This window comes from Leptodactylus fuscus, chromosome 3 (genome assembly GCF_031893055.1).
Source record: "Leptodactylus fuscus isolate aLepFus1 chromosome 3, aLepFus1.hap2, whole genome shotgun sequence".
NCBI classification, from domain to species: domain Eukaryota; kingdom Metazoa; phylum Chordata; class Amphibia; order Anura; family Leptodactylidae; genus Leptodactylus; species Leptodactylus fuscus.
Window position 1 is genome coordinate 8,244,856 of NC_134267.1, and position 19,070 is coordinate 8,263,925.

At 45.9% G+C, this 19,070-nt stretch overlaps 1 protein-coding gene across 1 annotated transcript in view; it reads right to left on the reverse strand.

Annotated features, from left to right (window-relative positions):
• Positions 1-19,070, reverse strand: part of TTC7A (tetratricopeptide repeat domain 7A) — a 229,847-nt gene that overhangs the window by 105,155 nt on the left and 105,622 nt on the right. The window contains exons 12-14 of the mRNA XM_075267023.1: positions 7,052-7,169; positions 4,449-4,506; positions 808-880 (exon numbers count right to left, since the gene is read on the reverse strand). Coding sequence (XP_075123124.1) covers positions 808-880; positions 4,449-4,506; positions 7,052-7,169 — 249 coding nt within the window. The remainder of the gene's footprint in view (positions 1-807; positions 881-4,448; positions 4,507-7,051; positions 7,170-19,070) is intronic.

Genomic DNA, 19,070 nt, shown 5'->3' on the forward strand with positions numbered 1-19,070 from the left:
CGCAAAACTCGTTCAGAATGACCGCGTAAAAAAAGATCCCATTGATTTCTATGGGTGCCGGCATACGCTGAATGGGAGGCTTTTTTACCTATTACTTTCAATGTGATACGCGCGTATGCCGGCACCCATAGAAATCAATGGGATCTGTTTTTTTACTTGCTTATTCTGAAGGAGTTTTACATACTCCGTGTGAAGGCTCCATTTCAGGTTGTGCATGGGGCCTAATCCTCTGTCAGCCACCTAATCCAACCACGTAATCCTTATTTCCCCATACACACCAGATGGTCATTCTGTCCTATCGAAATTGGCAGGTAGTAAACCCTTGTTCCCATCAGCGTTTGGATTCTGTCCGGGGAAGTCCACATGGGGACCCCTCGGAATGGAATACAAATGCCACTGCAAGCACTGTGCAGTAAAAGCACACGGACCCCATAGACTATAATGGGGTCTGTGTGCTTGCCGCGCACTGCCCGCACGAATCATGCAGACAGGAAAGTAGATAGTGAACTACTTTCCTGTCCACATGATCCCTGCGGAGATCTGGCGGCAAGCACATGTACCCCATTATAGTCTATAGGGTCCATGTGCTTTTACTGCACAGCGCTTGCAATGGCATTTGTATTCCATTCAGAGGGGTCCTCATGCGGACTCTCCCCGGATGGAATACCAACATGACCCTAAACCACCACAATTCACTGACGCATCAGGTTGCTGAAGTTCCCAATTCCTCAATATATCAGGACAAAGCCCCTCATAGGACATGAAAAAGTCGGTTTTGATGAAGACTCTGCCTATTGGAGCACTTACCTGTCTTACAAAGGCCAGCTGAAGTGACAGATACAGAATGATCTGGGGGTCTTCTGGATCTATGTCATGTGCCCTGTAACAATATCATTTCCTATATTAGTATAATGTAACTTCTGTAGACGATCATTATTTTTTTACATAAACATGTTGTGTATGGTTCACTATTCTATTCAGAAAAAACATGGAGACCTGGAGGTCAACGGAGAAAATAAACAGATTATCATGGATACCTTATGGATCCTGTAACAAGGTGTAGGTTTTGCCATTACGGTAACGTATCCTTTACACAGGGGATAAGTGTTAGATCGCTGGGGTCTGATCAGTGGGAACTCATCAATAAGGAGAACAAGGAACAGAAAATCCCCCTTTATCCTCCATGTACACAAGCGTGCATGTGCAACTATCGCCCCATTCACATCTATGGGGTTGCTGGAGATTGTGGTCCATAGATGTGAACGGGGCGATTGTTGCGCCTCAAAATCCGCTGCCAAAACCGGCTCCCATTGACTACAATGGGAGCTGCTAGCAGAAAAAAGAGGTGAGATGACCCTTCTTGCCGTGGATTCTGCAGCTGAATCAGTCGCAGTGTCCGCGGTGCGGGGCTCCCTCCCGACTAGGCCCATTCATTTGGGCAGAGCAGAATGCCACGAAGATATGGCGGTGCACTGTACCGCCCTCAGTTGTGGCTCGCTGCGCGTAATGTTCATACGTGGAATGCAAATTGCGAACTGAAACAACAATCGCCATTACTGTCACATTTAAAGGAACACTACGTTTAGAAACAAATGCTAAAAGTAAGCAAGGAATCGTCTCGTGCTGATTGTTTGTCAGTCTCCAGCATTTTCTGCATGACCCCAAAACAAACAGTCTGGTAGAAATACTGCAGAGAACATGGAGGTTAATCTCCTGCCGATCTGCTCCATCTTCAACAGGTGGAGAGGTGGGGTTTAGAATAGAGGTGAGGAGAGGCTCCTGCTGCAGACAGAGTAGATGGGTGAGAGGCTCCTGCTGCAGACAGAGTAGATGGGGGAGAGGCTCCTGCTGCAGACAGAGTAGATGGGGGAGAGGCTCCTGCTGCAGACAGAGTAGATGGGGGAGAGGCTCCTGCTGCAGACAGAGTAGATGGGGGAGAGGCTCCTGCTGCAGACAGAGTAGATGGGGGAGAAGCTCCTGCTGCAGACAAAGCAAGTGAGGGAGAGGCTGCTGGTGCAGCCAGCTATAGATTAGTAATGAAAATTTGAAGGAGTTCATGGCTGAACCACTGAGACACGCAGAAAATATGTATAGGATATAATCAGGGGCGTAACTACCGGGGAAGCAGTGGTAGCGGCTGCCACAGGGCCCGAGACATTAGGGGCTCGGCGACAGCCGATACTGCTGTATTTTTCTTTTCTCACTAGGCCATTACTGGCTGGAGTTACTCCAAACAGTAACGGGCCCTATACACTTACTGATCCTGGCAGGGGCTGGGATCGGTAGGTGACGCCGCGGGCCCCACAAGCACTATTATACTCGGGGGTCTTTTCAGATCCCGAGTATGATGATCGGAGGCCCGGGAGAGGTAAGAGAACATAAAAGACACTGTTACTTACCTCTCCGGGCTCCAGACAGGCTTCGGGCCCACTTCTCTGACATCCCTGACGTCACATGACTGGGGCCTGCGTCCTGGGTCATGTGAGGTCCCAGGTCATGTGACTTCCCGGACGTCACTGAAGATGGCGACATCATTGAGGAGTGCAGTAGAGCCAGGGATAGGTAAGTGATAATGTTCTTAATGTTGGTATCCCCCATCGGTCTCCAATTATTATACTCTGGGGTCTGAAAAGAACCCTCCGAGTGTAATAATTGTTCTTGGGTGTCCACAGTGTTCATAATACTGTGTACAGGGGTCACTATGGGGGATAATACTGTGTGCAGGGACCACTATGGGACATAATACTGTGTGCAGGGGCCACTATAGGACATAATACTGTGTGCAGGGGCCACTACAGGGCATAATACTGTGTGCAGGGGCCACTATGGGGGATAATACTGTGTGCAGGGGCCACTATGGGGCATAATACTGTGTGCAGGGGCCACTATGGGGGATAATACTGTGTGCAGGGGCCACTATGGGGCATAATACTGTGTGCAGGGGCCACTATGGGGGATAATACTGTGTGCAGGGGCCACTATGGGGCATAATACTGTGTGCAGGGGACACTATGGGGCATAATACTGTGTGCAGGGGCCACTATGGGGCATAATACTGTGTGCAGGGGCCACTATGGGGGATAATACTGTGTGCAGGGGCCACTATGGGGCATAATACTGTGTGCAGGGGCCACTATGGGACATAATACTGTGTGCAGGGGCCACTATGGGACATAATACTGTGTGCAGGGGCCACTATAGGACATAATACTGTGTGCAGGGGCCACTACAGGGCATAATACTGTGTGCAGGGGCCACTATGGGGCATAATACTGTGTGCAGGGGCCACTATGGGACATAATACTGTGTGCAGGGGACACTATGGGACATAATACTGTGTGCAGGGGCCACTATGGGACATAATACTGTGTGCAGGGGCCACTATGGGACATAATACTGTGTGCAGGGGCCACTATTGGGTATAATACTGTGTGCAGGGGCCACTATGGGGCATAATACTGTGTGCAGGGGCCACTATGGGACATAATACTGTGTGCAGGGGCCACTATGGGACATAATACTGTGTGCAGGGGCCACTATGGGACATAATACTGTGTGCAGGGGCCACTATGGGACATAATACTGTGTGCATGGGCCACTATGGGACATAATACTGTGTGCAGGGGCCACTATGGGGCATAATACTGTGTGCAGGGGACACTATGGGACATAATACTGTGTGCAGGGGCCACTATGGGACATAATACTGTGTGCAGGGGACACTGGGACATAATACTGTGTTCAGGGGCCACTATGGGACATAATACTGTGTGCAGGGGCCACTATGGGACATAATACTGTGTGCAGGGGCCACTATGGGGGATAATACTGTGTGCAGGGACCACTATGGGACATAATACTGTGTGCAGGGGCCACTATGGCACATAATACTGTGTGCAGGGGCCACTATGGGACATAATACTGTGTGCAGGGGCCACTATGGGACATAATACTGTGTGCAGCGGACACTATGGGGGATAATACTGTGTGCAGGGGCCACTATGGGACATAATACTGTGTGCAGGGGCCACTATGGGGCATAATAGAGCATGCATCGTCGGTTGGTCGAGGTCTTTGGCGTCGGACAGGTGGGGCGGGCCCATGGCAAAAGTTCTCCACGGGGCCCCGCCATTCCTAGTTACAACCCTGGATATAATGCAGCTCTGTTCCCCTCACTATACTGTATAAGCTGAGGAAGGAAATATTCCTTATATAATAGAGATTTATCTTCCTTGAGATACAGAAATAGATCGAGTATTTTCGTGTCTCCTGAAAGAACGCTAATTTCGCCTCTACAAGTGTTTGGTTAAGTCAGACAAGTCCCTGATGGCGGCGCGGTCTCATTATGTGGCTTCATTTCGCGGGTCCAATATTATGACGTTAATTCTATGCTTACTTTCAGCGCCATAAAACGAGTGCGATTACAGGACGGGTAATAATTGTGTTACCTCCGTAGCGCCTGCAGAGCTTTCTTACTCCAATCATCCTGAGAGCTTTTCTGAGTGGCTGCAACAAAAAGAAATATTTCTCTGAGATCAACTAAACACAATAAATTCTCAGCGGGCCCAGAAAAGAATTAAAACTTGCGTGGACACTAATTCAGCGGCTAAGTATTTATCTTGGAGGAGTGCGGCGCATAAACACGCGGACACGGTTTATACACAGTGAGTTATAATGTGAGAGAATTCTTCTCTGCGGAATGTGAACAGGTTACCAGATAAAAGAAGACTTGGGAGAATCGACAGGCGCAGGTCACAGGTCACGCAACGCAAGCTAGGCTCAGGAACACCCAGCATGAGGGCCGCACAGGGCCACACGTCACCCTCACTGCATTAGGGTTGGACAAACAACACGTTGTCTGGTAGTTTGTGCATCGTCAACTTATTTTTACCCAGCTGGTCTGTGGGGACCGGACCTTTCATATGTTGACGACCTATCCTAAAGATCAATATGTAAGCCCCAAATACTCATTTAAAGGGACAACTCCGCAGGGACATCTGCATTTGCAAAGAGAGCATTTGCAAAATGAGCAGTGGGGATCGTTTTGCAAATGTAGTAGCAAGATGACAACTGACATCAAGTCTCAAAAACAAAAGCAAAAAGAGACACCGAGCGGCTCGTAGAGTAGTATTGTAGAGACAGCAAAGATATACAACAAAAATAGGCTCACCTTTCGAAGTTGTGAATGGCACAACTCCACATAAACAGTGGGAACGAATGAAAGAGGTTCCCTCTCTGTAACGGAGCTGCAAAGACCCGGGCACCCCACGGGTGTATAAACAAGCGGCAATGGACAGACACCGGATCGAGATTGGATGAGCCACTGAAGAAGAGACTGCGCTGCACAGGTGAGAAGAACAACGACTTTATTGGGTAATTCAAAGCACGACGCGTTTCGGGCATAAAATTCGCCATTCCTCAGGTGCAAACAATTCTTAGCTGTTAAGCCGAAACGCGTCGTGCTTTGAATTACCCAATAAAGTTGTTGTTCTTCTCACCTGTGGAGCGCAGTCTCTTCTTCACTGGCTCATCCAATCTTGATCTGGTGTCTGTCCATTGCCAACTGCCATCAAGTGTGAGCCTGAGCATGCTGGGAATTTTGCAGCACCTCAGGAAAGCAGCTCTCTATTCTATGTTCTTAAACATCCTCAGCCAAATCATGCCCTAAAGTATAGCAAGATGTAAATCTAATCTATAAGACGTAAGATGCTTCAGACAAATATCACATAATAGCAACAATAGCAATAACCCTGATATGACGCGAGGATAGAAAACACCTTGTAACACGCAACAACAACGGAAGGAGAACTCACAGAGAGATGTATTTCTGCCTCATATATTGCTGTGGTCCGGGCTAACCTAGGATAGGAAAACATACCTGAAGTCTCCATTGGCCCGCCGAGTCCCGGAGGGTTAATTACTGCACTCCTCCTCTGTATACAACATCCAGGCAGCGCCATACAACAAACACAATCACTGTAATATAACCGTACAGGGGGAACACGAGCACCGCTGCTCTTATGTGACTTGTGGTTACAAGGGGTGATGTAAGGTACAATGGACCAGACACGTATCAAAGCAATGGTGAAATCAGTGACATTACTAAGGTGGAGCCAATCTCAAGTTACAGGCTGTACTATAGCCTAGGGCTGCATTTCCGGTTTGCAGGCTTCAGAGCTGAAATCTTGCGCCATTTCTTTCTATCGATGTCAGCTTGCAGCAAACCTTTGGGATTTACATTGAAGGAAGGGTCATTTTTACACCACAGTACATCTGATGTAGGGAAATGTAAGTGTAGGACCATTTAGCTGAGTAGTTAAAGGGGATGTCCAGTTCTTTTCTTCAGGATAGGTCACCAATAAGAGATAAGTAGGTCTGACTCATGGACTCCTGTTGACCAACTGAGGAAAAAGTATCAATAAAAAAAGACCTGGAAAACCCCCTTAAAGTCGCTGTTAAAGACAAGTTTGTTGACTGCTTCCAGTTCCCCATACGGGCTTCCCAAACGCAGATGTGAATTAACCCTTCCAGTTCTGCATCCAGGCCCAGCTGTGGGTCTACTGACCTGACCTTAGAATAGTAATGCCTCACTTTTTCTCTGAATTGCAAGGTGCTATGTCGGCCCTATAAAGAACAAGATTATTAATATAATTTTTGGTGCATTTTGAGAGTCAGTTTTGCTTGAAGGAATTGTCCACCATTTACAAACTCTATTATTTAGAAGGGTTGACGATCACATGTCAGTTCTATACTGGGATCCCTCATTGATAACCTGCAGCCTGTGGGGTAACCCTGCAGAAAGTGCCTTAAGGTATGGTCACTTGGTGGGATATGGAGAGGAATCTGAACTCGTCTTCTGCCACAAAATCCTCTTCAAAAAACAGCTTTTTGGAATCCGGAGTTTCTGGTTAGGGTTTGCATTCTGATAAACCTTATAAAACAGAAGCGTTCTTTGGAGTTCCCATTGGCAAATTCACTTGAATTTTTGCAGAGGACATTGAGGTGGAAAGCAGTGAGTGCACTACAAGTAGCAGCTATGAAGACGTCTTACCATCAGAAGCCTGGAGGCTGTATACTAGTCCCAGCGCAAGATATCCTTTAGCAAGGGATTCTCCGGCCTCTTCTCCCATCTCTGTTACCTGTTTTGCAAATGTTTCGCCTTCTTCGAGCTGCAAAACAATGGAAGTAAAAGGAATCAAGAATTACGTCTTCATAGCCATAGGTGAGACCCATAATGTAGGTCAAGACATGAACACCAAGGGTAAAATAAAGTATAGGACCTGGTGGCTCAGGGGATGGCGATGGCAGCATTGAGGTCCTAGGACCGAATCCAGAGCTACATCAGCTTGGGGCCCTGAGTTTAGGTTTCTCTGGGTATTCTGCTTGCAATGTATTTATGGGCATATTAAACTATTTATAGAACATGGGTACAAAGCGGATTCCGAGCACTTGTGGATAGTTCTGGCTACTGACCTTCCTATGCTGTCAGGAAGGACCTTTCACCACCTCCACTGACTCCAGTTCTTAGCTGATTCCAGCACACTTGGAGTTTTCTCTCTAGCCCCCACCATTCCTGAGCAACACTCAGATAGTTTTGGTGCCTGATGTGATATTTAAGCTCTGTAATGTCAGGTGGGTGGGGTCAGGTAAGGGGCGTGATTCTGAGCTCCAATCAGAGACAGCCAGTGTCAGAGCTCAGAATCACACCCTTTGTCTGCTCCTGCCTGACCCCGCCCACTTCACAGGTCTAAATAGTATATCAGGCACCAAAACTAACAGCATTGATTGCTCGGGAACGGTGGTGGATAGAGGAGAAATTTCAACTGATCCAGAATCTGTAGAGTGGCAGCTATTAACTATTAAGAACCGATGTTGATGGAGGTGGTTACAGGTCCTCTTTAAAGCGTAGCGTCATTGCTGGTTGTGCAGAACGCCCCCTTCGCAAGAGAAGATTACAGACTTGTAGCTTCCCCCACCGCCCATGTGATTCACATGTGGCAGATTTTTTGCTGAATTTTCTGCGACTGTTCCTTTCTCTTGACCATAAACTCATGCGCTTGCCACCAAACCAACCCTATATTGATGAAGATAGATTATGTTAAGTTGCAGGAAAATCTACCAGGTGTGGACAAAGCCTAAAGATTCTTCTTTAGGTCCAAGACTGTGAGTGATACAGGGGCGTTGCTAGAATTTAAAAACTTTTTGGATACTTTGGGGCACAGATTTATATGGTAGGGAAAGGATCTAAGGCAGGAGTAGGGAACCTTGGCTCTCCAGCTGTAGCAAATGGAAGTGAATGGAGCATGATGGGAGTTGTAGTTTCACAGACGAAGGTTCCCTACCCCTGATCTAAGGTGTCAATACACCTGATAATAGAGATTTGCTGGCCAGAAGCATCCAGGGGCCCAGACAACAGCCCGGTGGGGTGCCCTGCTACCCGGGCCCAGCAATGTCATGGCTGATATTCATGTAGTAGGATCAATGATGACTTTCCTGCAAGCCCATGGAGAGACACTGCCTATACACAATGACATTCATATAACGTGTCTATGTAATGAGCTGTTCACACGTTCCCGGGGGCCGACCTTTGTTGAATACAATTCCATGTATTGTTCTGAATGAGGCGTGCTGCTTTGTGTGACTCTAAACTGCAAATTGTAAGGTAAGTCTTTCTGCAGATTTGTATTGCGTTTAATGCTGTACTATTACGCCCTATGCAGCTTATGGAATAATTATGGTCTAGCACATCTCCCGGGTATCCCGCTCAGCCCCCTTCACTTAGAATTTGGATACAAGCAGCTCTCAATACTGATCACTAACTAGCTAACCAGCATGCACCCTGGCAAAATGGCGGACAATGAAACGGAAACCAAACTGGCTCCATTAGAGTCAATGGGATTCTTTGGGGTTCCATTGGTGGACATCGATGTAAACATCTGATGCTTCTGGTATTCTAGTATGGTATTCTCAGAACTATACAGAGCGCCTATGAGAATATACCCAAACCCAGACTTTTAGATGCAACACCCACATTTTAGGGTCTGTAGTTTAACCCCATCATCCAGACTTTGCAAGGCTCTAAACAATGCAGGGTCTGGTTGTTGCGGCCATAAAACACAGGTATATCATGAATTTTTACTTACGTTTGACCCCTATGGAGGAAATCTGATGCATTAACTATGTAGTCTGTAGGGGGAGCTGTGCAGAAGATATAAGTATATAGTGCTGTGGGAAATCCTGAGCCTAGAAGTCCAGTGGGCGGTCCTACTCAGCAATATCACCTAAGTCTGAGTGCACACTCATGCAAGGAAGGCTCTCTGAACAGGACCGCCCACTGGACTCCTAAGCTCAGAAGGAACAAAGGAAAGGGCCCCCCATTGATATTAGATGGTCAGTAGAACCCACTGCAATTGATGGACCTCGCCAATACTTAGGTGGTACCGCAGCTGATCTGTGTCACCAACCCCCACTTGGGCAGCCAATAGCAGCCCCATGTTATGGGCAAAATAGATGCCTTTCTGAGTCTGCCACGTGGCTTCATTTGCAGATAATAGTGCTACGTGGCGTGCTGACATTCTATGAATCGCAACATCTTACTCCGGAGAGTTACAAAGCTCTTCAGATTAGCTTTGATTTAGCCTGCAATGTTAAACCTAGGTCTGAATGTATAGCATGTGTGGTATGGGAATACTGAGCTCGGAGCGGCACATGGGAGTTTAGGTAAAGGGATAAATAGCTGGCATAGCGGACGCAGCTGTCGGATGTAAGTAGTCTAGAAACAGATGTCACGCATACACCTCATGAGGTTACACGAAACGCTGACTAGCCCTGCAGTTCCTTGAGCAGTTTATTATGCAATGACGTGCTATATAGAATCTGTATAGGTGACATAATATATTTATATAGGGAAACAGATCATGTCTAATATCCTCTTATTGGGGGGTTGGACTATAGACCCTCGAATGTTCCCATGACATCCATTACCCATAACATATCACTACTAGAGATGAGCGAGTAGTATTCGATGGAGTAGGTATTCGATAGAATACTACGGTATTCAAAATACTCGTACTCGTTCGAATTCTATCGCTATTCGCAGTAAAGATTCGGCAAATCAACGCTGGTTCTGCAGCAGGCTCGTCCTTGCTAGTCGGTAGAGCTGGCAGCTTGCTGTTACGAGGGAGCTTACTTTTTCTCATAGGAATGCATTGACCAGCGTTGATTGGCCAGTGTACAGCATTCGGCCAATCAACGCTGGTTTTGTCGGAGGCTCATCAGTGAGGAGGCGGAGTCTAAGATCGGACCACAATGGAGAGTGCTGTGGTCCGATCTTAGACTCTGCCTCCTGACAGACGAGCGTCCGGCAGAACCAGCGTTGATTGGCCGAATGCTGTACACTGTATAGCATTCGGCCAATCAACACTAGTCAATGCATTCCTATGAGAAAAAGTAAGCTCCCTCGTAACAGCAAGCTGCCAGCTCTCTCGACTAGCAAAGACGAACCTACTGCAGAACCAAAGTTGATTGACCAAATTCTATACAGTGTATAGCATTCGGCCAATCAATGCTGGTTCTGCAGGACGAGTAAGGGCCGGTTCACAATAGCGCTTGCCTCCCTTCCGGAAGGAGTCCGCAGGAGGACCCCCTCCCGAATGGAATATCAGCGCAAGTGCTGTGCAGTTAAAGCACATGGACCCCATAGACTATAATGGGGTCCGTGCGCTTTAACTGCACAGCGCTCCTCCTAAACACTCTCCTCCTGCTACTTGTGGACTTGGTGACTCTCCTTTAGTCGAATAGTGGTTTCCCCTGAAACGAGCATTTTCCCCCAAAGACTATAATGGGATTTGATATTCGATTGAGTAGTCGAATATTGAGGCTCTACTCGAAACGAATATCGAATCTCGAATATTTCACTACTCGCTCATCTCTAATCACTACATGGTGTTGGATTGTCCTATTCCACTGTATAGTAGTGAGTGCCAGTTCGCTTTTTGGACTTTTTTTGCTATTGTGAACTGTTTTGTAATATTCTTTATTAACCTATCTAACTTCCTTCTGCTAGAAAATAGGCTATAATATTCTACATAGCATTGCTGTAACTAAACCAGGGAATACCCAGACGCATTTTTATTGCCAGTGTCTACAGCTTTAGCAGTGGCTGGGACGGAGGGGCTCAGCTGTAACTCCATTTTTATAGAAACCTAGAACAGTGGTCCTGGTGTCATATATTACAGCCGGTACATACTGGCAATACAAAATGGAGCAGATACATTATGCCTTGTGTGCCAATTTCTTGCCATGCAAGGCATTAAAAAAGTTGCGCATTTTTGCACGCATGGGGTTTTTGAGCAAATATTTGCAATATTTTTCTATTTCTCACCACTTTTCTGGAATATTTATGCCAGTTTATTGATATAAATAATCCCTGAAATCTACGACATCTACAAGATGGCATACAATTCCCTGCAGGTCTGTAGCCTGCACCCTGCATCCTGCAGGGGATATGAAGACTGGTGTTAAAGAAATCCTATCATTAGAATCCCTTTTTTCTCCCTAACACTTAGGAATAGCCTTAAGAAAGGCTATTCTTCTCCTACCTTTAGATGTCTTCTCCGCGCCGCCATTCGGTAGAAATTCCGGTTTTCTTTGGTATGCAAATGAGTTCTCACACAGCACTGGGGGCGTCCCCAATGCTGCGAGAGAATTCTCCAGCACCGCCTCCATCTTTGTCTGGAACGCTCTCTCTCTGTGTCTTCTTCCGTCCTGGGTTTCAATCTTCTAGGCCTCGGGCAGAGCTGACTGCGCATGCCCGGGCCACAAGAAAATGGTCGCTTACACAGTAAGCTGGTGTAAGTCGCCATTTTCTTGTGGCCCGGGCATGCGCAGTCGGTTCGGCCCAAGGCCTAGAAGACTGATAGGATCCCTTTAAAAAAAAAGCTGCCCCAGTGTGTACAGGACAGACTCTTCCTGACAATACAGCTTTGCTAGGGAAAACTTTAGAGCCTTTTTTTCCAGTGTGAGGAAGTAAAATAGGTTCATAAAGTATATTCCAGAAATGTTCACCATACACCCCTGCCCCGCTCGTACAAACCCACACACAAGCAAAAAAAAGTGAACCGGCACTCACACGTAAAAGGCACAGGACACCCTTGCAGCAAGTTCACCCCAATGTACCTGCCGTGTACGAGATTTCCCTACATCTTATCCCCATGCTGAGGCTACACCCACAGCACAAAATGGTCCGCCTTACAGGATTTCAACCCACAGCATGTCAATTATCGCCGCAGGTATAACAGCGGCTTTCAGTCTGTGCAATACAATTCCTGAAAGCAGAGGAAGCTCTTACTAATGCTATAGTATTAACAAGCACTTTTGGTGATTTCTATAGGTCTGCCTGCTGGTGATTGTTGTGGTGGGCGATATGTGGTGTACCATGTTCCAACAATGTTTTTTGTTATTTTTTTATTTGCATTGTTTATTATAAATTCTTACATTTTACTATCCCACAAGAGGACATGAACGTGGAATCCCCTGTAAAATGTATTACAATATTTTTGTACTGTAGATATCGATGAGGCCCTGATTCCAGCGGGGTCTAGTAGACGTCCGTGGCGGCAATGGGCAGCCCCTTGTAACCTAGGGTTTCAGAAGAAGGCTACTTTAATATTTGGAGGTCCAGAACAAGGAAACACTGACAACTGACGTTCTAGGACAAAAGTAGACGGACACTCTAGGCTCTAGAACAGTGAGTCCCAAAGTGGTCCAGGTGGACCTCCAGGGGTCCATGGGAGACTCGACAGATTTACATCGTTAGATCTAATTTTCACATTTTTTGATGAGTTTTGGGAATATGGTAGAAATGTAGCAGCAGGGGGTCCACTGAAACCAGTAAAATTTTGAAAGTGGTCTACGAGAAAAAAAGTTTGGGAACTTCTGGTCTAGAACAAAGGGTGCACTGACATATGGGGCTCCAGAACAAGGATACACTTGGGGTATGTGGAGATGGGGAGCTCTACAGCAAGGGTACTCTGAGGGTCAAGGACATGGCCATACTAACACTTGGTACTCCGGAACAAGGACACACCTTGGGACTCGAGAACAAGAATATACCAACACTTGAGGTTCCAGAGCAAGGATACATTTGAGGCCTCAAAAGAAGAGTATGCTGACACACGAAGCTCTAAAACAAGGGTACACTGAAATGTAAGTCTCCAGAACCAGACTAAACAGGCACTTGGGGCTCAAGAACAAGGATATACTGATATGTGGGTCTCCAGAACAAAGATACACTGATATGTGGGTCTCCAGAACAAGGATACACTGGCGCTTGAGGCTCAAGAACAAGGATACATTAACACTTGGGGTTTCAGAACAAGGATACACTTTGGGCCTCAAAACAAGAGTACACTGACACTTCAAGCTCTAGAATAAGGATACAAAGACACTCGGGGGCTCAAGAACACTGATATGTGGGTCTCCAAAACAAGGGTACACCAACATTTGAAGCTCTAGAACAAGTATACAAAGACACTCGGGGGCTCAAGAACACAGAGACACTGACATGTGGTCTCCAGAACAAGGGTACACCGACATTTGGGCTCAATAACAAGGGTACTCTGACACTTGGTGCTTAAGAACAAGGTTAGTCAGATATTTGGGGCTCCAATATGTGGAATGAATGGAAACTTTGGACTGAAGAAGAAGAGTTCATCATATGTCAGTGCTATGTAGGAGCTACCACCAATACTCGCAGTGATCCCCAAATCTGTCCCATGTGCTGCTAGTAAGAGGGGATCATGAAGAAGGACCAGAAAGTAGATCTCATCAGAAAGGATCCAAAATTTGTTAATAAAGTATATTACAAAATGTTAATAACACAAACACTGTCACAAACTCAAAAGTTGTTGGAAAGTTTAGATATCATGAAAAGTTGTCCCAGACATTACCGAAATTTAGCCAAACAATGTCAGCCAAACTGATCTTTTGTGAAATTTAGCAGTTTAGATGCCCAATGTTTAATACTTCCACCCAATACTTTGTAATACTTCATACATAGGGCGTCATCCATGAAAGATCACCGTCCTCTCATCGAATGCATATGGACACCTTCACGACACAGAACAATAGAGAACCAAGGCTTGGAGGACATAGGATCATGGCATAATGCGACTTAAGAGGTTGCAAAAAATTTGTAGTCTTTTTGAACTGCGCTTCTTGATGCAGTTTTCATGGAGATCGGCTTCGTAAAGGATTGTGCAAAGCAAAACCACGGGAACGAGATGGAGATAACATCTGTCATTGTGGGAAACACGGCTTGTAGTTTACGTTTATTCATTAGCGGAATGCAATGGAGAGCGAGGGGATGTGAGATTCTGGAGGGAAGTCTCGCTTGCCAAGTTTTATCTACATAATAAAGTTATAACCGGCTCCCAGTGAAGTGCGAAACTGGCTAGTGAGTTATCTAAGGCTGTAATAAGGTGTAAGCCGGAGATTTCCCCAGACCCTCCAATGTTCATCCTGGGACAACAAATTTTACTTCCAAATGTTGCAATTAATTTATCAAACCCGTTATCGGGATGAGGTAATGAATTGATGTCATGTTATAAACATTAATGGGATTTAGGTGGATTCTGATGGATGAGTCTCCACTATGCCCTGTACCCACTGCTGTAAATACAAAGGGCCAAACCATCAACTCCAACTCCTCTATTTTCCACAGCCCGACTCCGACTCCTGCTGTAATTCCGTCATATGTGGCAGCCATGATCATGCTCTAATTCATGAAAAAATACAGTGACTAAATTCCTGTGAAAACAAACTAAATTCACTGAACAAATATTACACAGTATACAGTAAGTTCCTAAGCTCCCCCTAGTGGCGACTATAGACAGCCAATATATTTTATATTAAAGGGGTTGTACATGGAATTTTACTTTACATACAGTCCTATGAAAAAGTTTGGGCACCCCTATTAATCTTAATCATTTTTAGTTCTAAATATTTTGGTGTTTGCAACAGCCATTTCAGTTTGATATATCTAATAACTGATGGACACAGTAATATTTCAGGATTGAAATGAGGTTTATTGTACTAACAGAAAATGTGCAATATGCATTAAACCAAAATTTGACCGGTGCAAAAGTATGGGCACCCTTATCATTTTATTGATTTGAATTCCCCTAACTACTTTTTACTGACTTACTGAAGCACAAAATTGGTTTTGTAACCTCAGTGAGCTTTGAACTTCATAGCCAGATGTATCCAATCATAAGAAAAGGTATTTAAGGTGGCCAATTGCAAGTTGATCTCCTATTTGAATCTCCTCTGAAGAGTGGCATCATGGGCTACTCAAAACAACTCTCAAATGATCTGAAAACAAAGATTGTTCAACATAGTTGTTCAGCGGAAGGATACAAAAAGCTGTCTCAGAGATTTAACCTGTCAGTTTCCACTGTGAGGAACATAGTAAGGAAATGGAAGACCACAGGGACAGTTCTTGTTAAGCCCAGAAGTGGCAGGCCAAGAAAAATATCAGAAAGGCAGAGAAGAAGAATGGTGAGAACAGTCAAGGACAATCCACAGACCACCTCCAAAGAGCTGCAGCATCATCTTGCTGCAGATGGTGTCACTGTGCATCGGTCAACTATACAGCGCACTTTGCACAAATAGAAGCTGTATGGGAGAGTGATGAGAAAGAAGCTGTATGGGAGAGTGATGAGAAAGAAGCCGTTTCTGCACGTACGCCACAAATAGAGTTGCCTGAGGTATGAAAAAGCACATTTGGACAAGGCAGCTTCATTTTGGAAACAAAAATTGAGTTGTTTGGTTATAAAAAAAGGCGTTATGCATGGCGTCCAAAAAGAAACAGCATTCCAAGAAAAACACATGCTACCCACTGTAAGATTTGGTGGAGGTTCCATCATGCTTTGGGGCTGTGTGGCCAATGCCGGCATCGGGAATCTTGTTAAAGTTGAGGGTCGCATGGATTCCACTCAGTATCAGCAGATTCTTGAGAATAATGTTCAAGAATCAGTGACGAAGTTGAAGTTACGCCGGGGATGGAGATTTCAGCAAGACAATGATCCAAAACACCGCTCCAAATCCTCAGGCATTCATGCAGAGGAACAATTACAATGTTCTGGAATGGCCATCCCAGTCCCCAGACCTGAATATCATTGAACATCTGTGGGATGATTGGAAGCGGGCTGTCCATGCTCGGCGACCATCTAACTTAACTGAACTTGAATTGTTTGTCCAAAATACCTTTATCCAGGATCCAGGAACTGATTAAAAGCTACAGGAAGCGACTAGAGGCTGTTATCTTTGCAAAAGGAGGATGTACTAAATATTAATGTCACTTTTCTGTTGAGGTGCCCATACTTTTGCACCGGTCAAATTTTGGTTTAATGCATATTGCGCATTTTCTGTTAGTACAATAAACCTCATTTCAATCCTGAAATATTACTGTGTCCATCAGTTATTAGATATATCAAACTGAAATGGCTGTTGCAAATACCAAAATATTTAGAACTAAAAATGATTAAGATTAATAGGGGTGCCCAAACTTTTTCATAGGACTGTAGTTCTTCAGGAGATTTTTCATGCCAACCTTGGGGTTTCGGCTGATTCCTACCCTGAGTGATTGGAACCAGCACTTGGTTCCCAGGTTGATCCAGATCCTTCTTCCTCTCCCATTTTCACTGTAGTTAGCTGAGTTATGATGGGCTCACAGATTATAGCAAAGCCAGTCCCAATAGAACTGGTATCTTGAGAAAAAAGAGTGGGGAGGCATGGCGACCAAGATTTTGGGTGCAATCATGTGACCTGGGGGCAGATGCTGGTTGCACTCATGTGACCTAGGGGCTAGATGCTGGATGCAATCATATGACCCAGGGGCCAGATGCTGGTTGCAATCATGTGACCTAGGGGCCAGATGCTGGATGCAATCATGTGACCTAGGGGCCAGATGCTGGTTGCAATCATGTGACCTAGGGGCCAGATACTGGATGCAATCATGTGACCTAGGGGCCAGATGCTGGATGCAATCATATGACCCAGGGGCCAGATGCTAGTTGCAATCATTTAACCCAGGGGCCAGATGCTGGTTGCAATCATGTGACCTAGGGGCCAGATGGTGGATGCAATCATGTGACTCAGGGGCCAGATGCTGGTTGCAATCATGTGACCCAGGGGCCAGATGCTGGTTGCAATCATGTGACCTAGGGGCCAGATGCTGGTTGCAATCATGTGACCCAGGGGCCAAATGCTGGTTGCAATTATGTGACCTAGGGGCCAGATGCTAGTTGCAATCATGTGACCTAGGGGCCAGATGCTGGTTGCAATTATGTGACCTAGGGGCCAGATGCTAGTTGCAATCATGTGACCTAGGGGCCAGATGCTGGTTGCAAACATGTGACCTAGGCGCCAGATGCTGGTTGCAGTCATGTGACCCAAGGGCCAGATGCTGGTTGCAATCATGTGACCCAGGAGCCAGATGCTGGTTGCAATCATGTGACCCAGGGGCCAGATGCTGGTTGCAATCATGTGACCTAGGAGCCAGATTCTAGTTGCAATCATGTCACCTAGGGGCCAGATGCTGGTTGCAATCATGTGACCCAGGGGCCAGATGCTGGTTGCAATCATGTCACCTAGGGGCCAGATGCTGGTTGCAATCATGTCACCTAGGGGCCAGATGCTGGTTGCAATCATGTCACCTAGGGGCCAGATGCTGGTTGCAATCGTGTGACCCAGGGGCCAGATGCTGGTTGCAATCGTGTGACCCAGGGTTGGCATCCCTGGTCCAGAATGAATAAAACCCCCAAAAAAGCAAATAAGATAAAACTCCCTAGACAACCCCTTGCCAAACTGAAAGTGGCAGAGAAAGAACCCCTCCGTGCAGGACTTTTATCTCTGCCAATTTTCGGTATTTTCTGCGGCGAAGACTGTAAGGCGTTAAGATATTAGATATTATCCATCTCTCCTTATCCTTCTGCTCTCTGTGTATGGGCTGCCGGACTATAATAAGTGACTACAAAGCAATGATCCGTGCAGGAGGAGAGGAGGGAAATAAGTGGAGAAAGAAGTATTTTTCTTTCATTATTTTTTTTTAAAATTAAACTTGTCCCATCATTGCAATATTTCTTTCCAAAATAACAAAAAATACAATCATGGCTTAGATACGCTTTAAGGTGTGGCCATCTTTCTTCCTAGGTGGAGTCTATGACACTCCTCAGATATAAATCCATCGTACACAATATAACCAGATTCTCTTCCACCTTCCACCAATTTGCAGAATTCCCACAGTCACGCTTTACATATAAAGAGATCGATTTGCTCTGTAATATATTCTTGCAGAAATCGGGTATGTATAGAATGGCGTTGCGCTTTCGTCTGTCCTCGTTTCACCCTCACCCACTTGTGCGGGGCTTTCTGAAGGCTCAGTGTGAAATATACAACAATGCAGCACCTCGGAACATCCTGTATGCCAGATGCACATTATCCTGGTTGAGCTATAAGCCACTAGAACTGGAGCATGAAATCCAGACATTAATTCACCTTTAACAAGCAGTAATCATTAGACCTTCAGCTCACAATCCCGCTCGCTGCCGCGGCACAGCTCAAACCTCTCTAGATTCTTATCGACACAAGAAATCGACCACGTTCCCCGTTCATGAAGTGACTACCTGCTGGTGTTACCAATAATGGAGCAGAAGGCTGAGGCCAAAAGCAAAGGATCGTTCCTGCTCCTACGTGCGGATTATAGGTAGGGCAGGTGTATGGAGGATTCCACCTCTTATATGGCAGTAATAGTATCACTGTATCCTACTAATATTATAAAGGTGAAAGTTTGTGTGTTTGGATGTTTGTGTGTTTGGATGTTTGTTCCTCAATGACGCCCAAACGGCTGAACGGATTGGCGTGAGATTTGCCACAAAGATAGGCTACTTTGTATACTGCTCCAGCCCCCGAACTCCCCGTTACCGGCGAAAGTCTGCTCTGGCTCCGTTGCAGGACCTGAGATGACGTCAGCCCGGCTCGTTCGTCTGGCCACCGATAGGTTTGCGTCA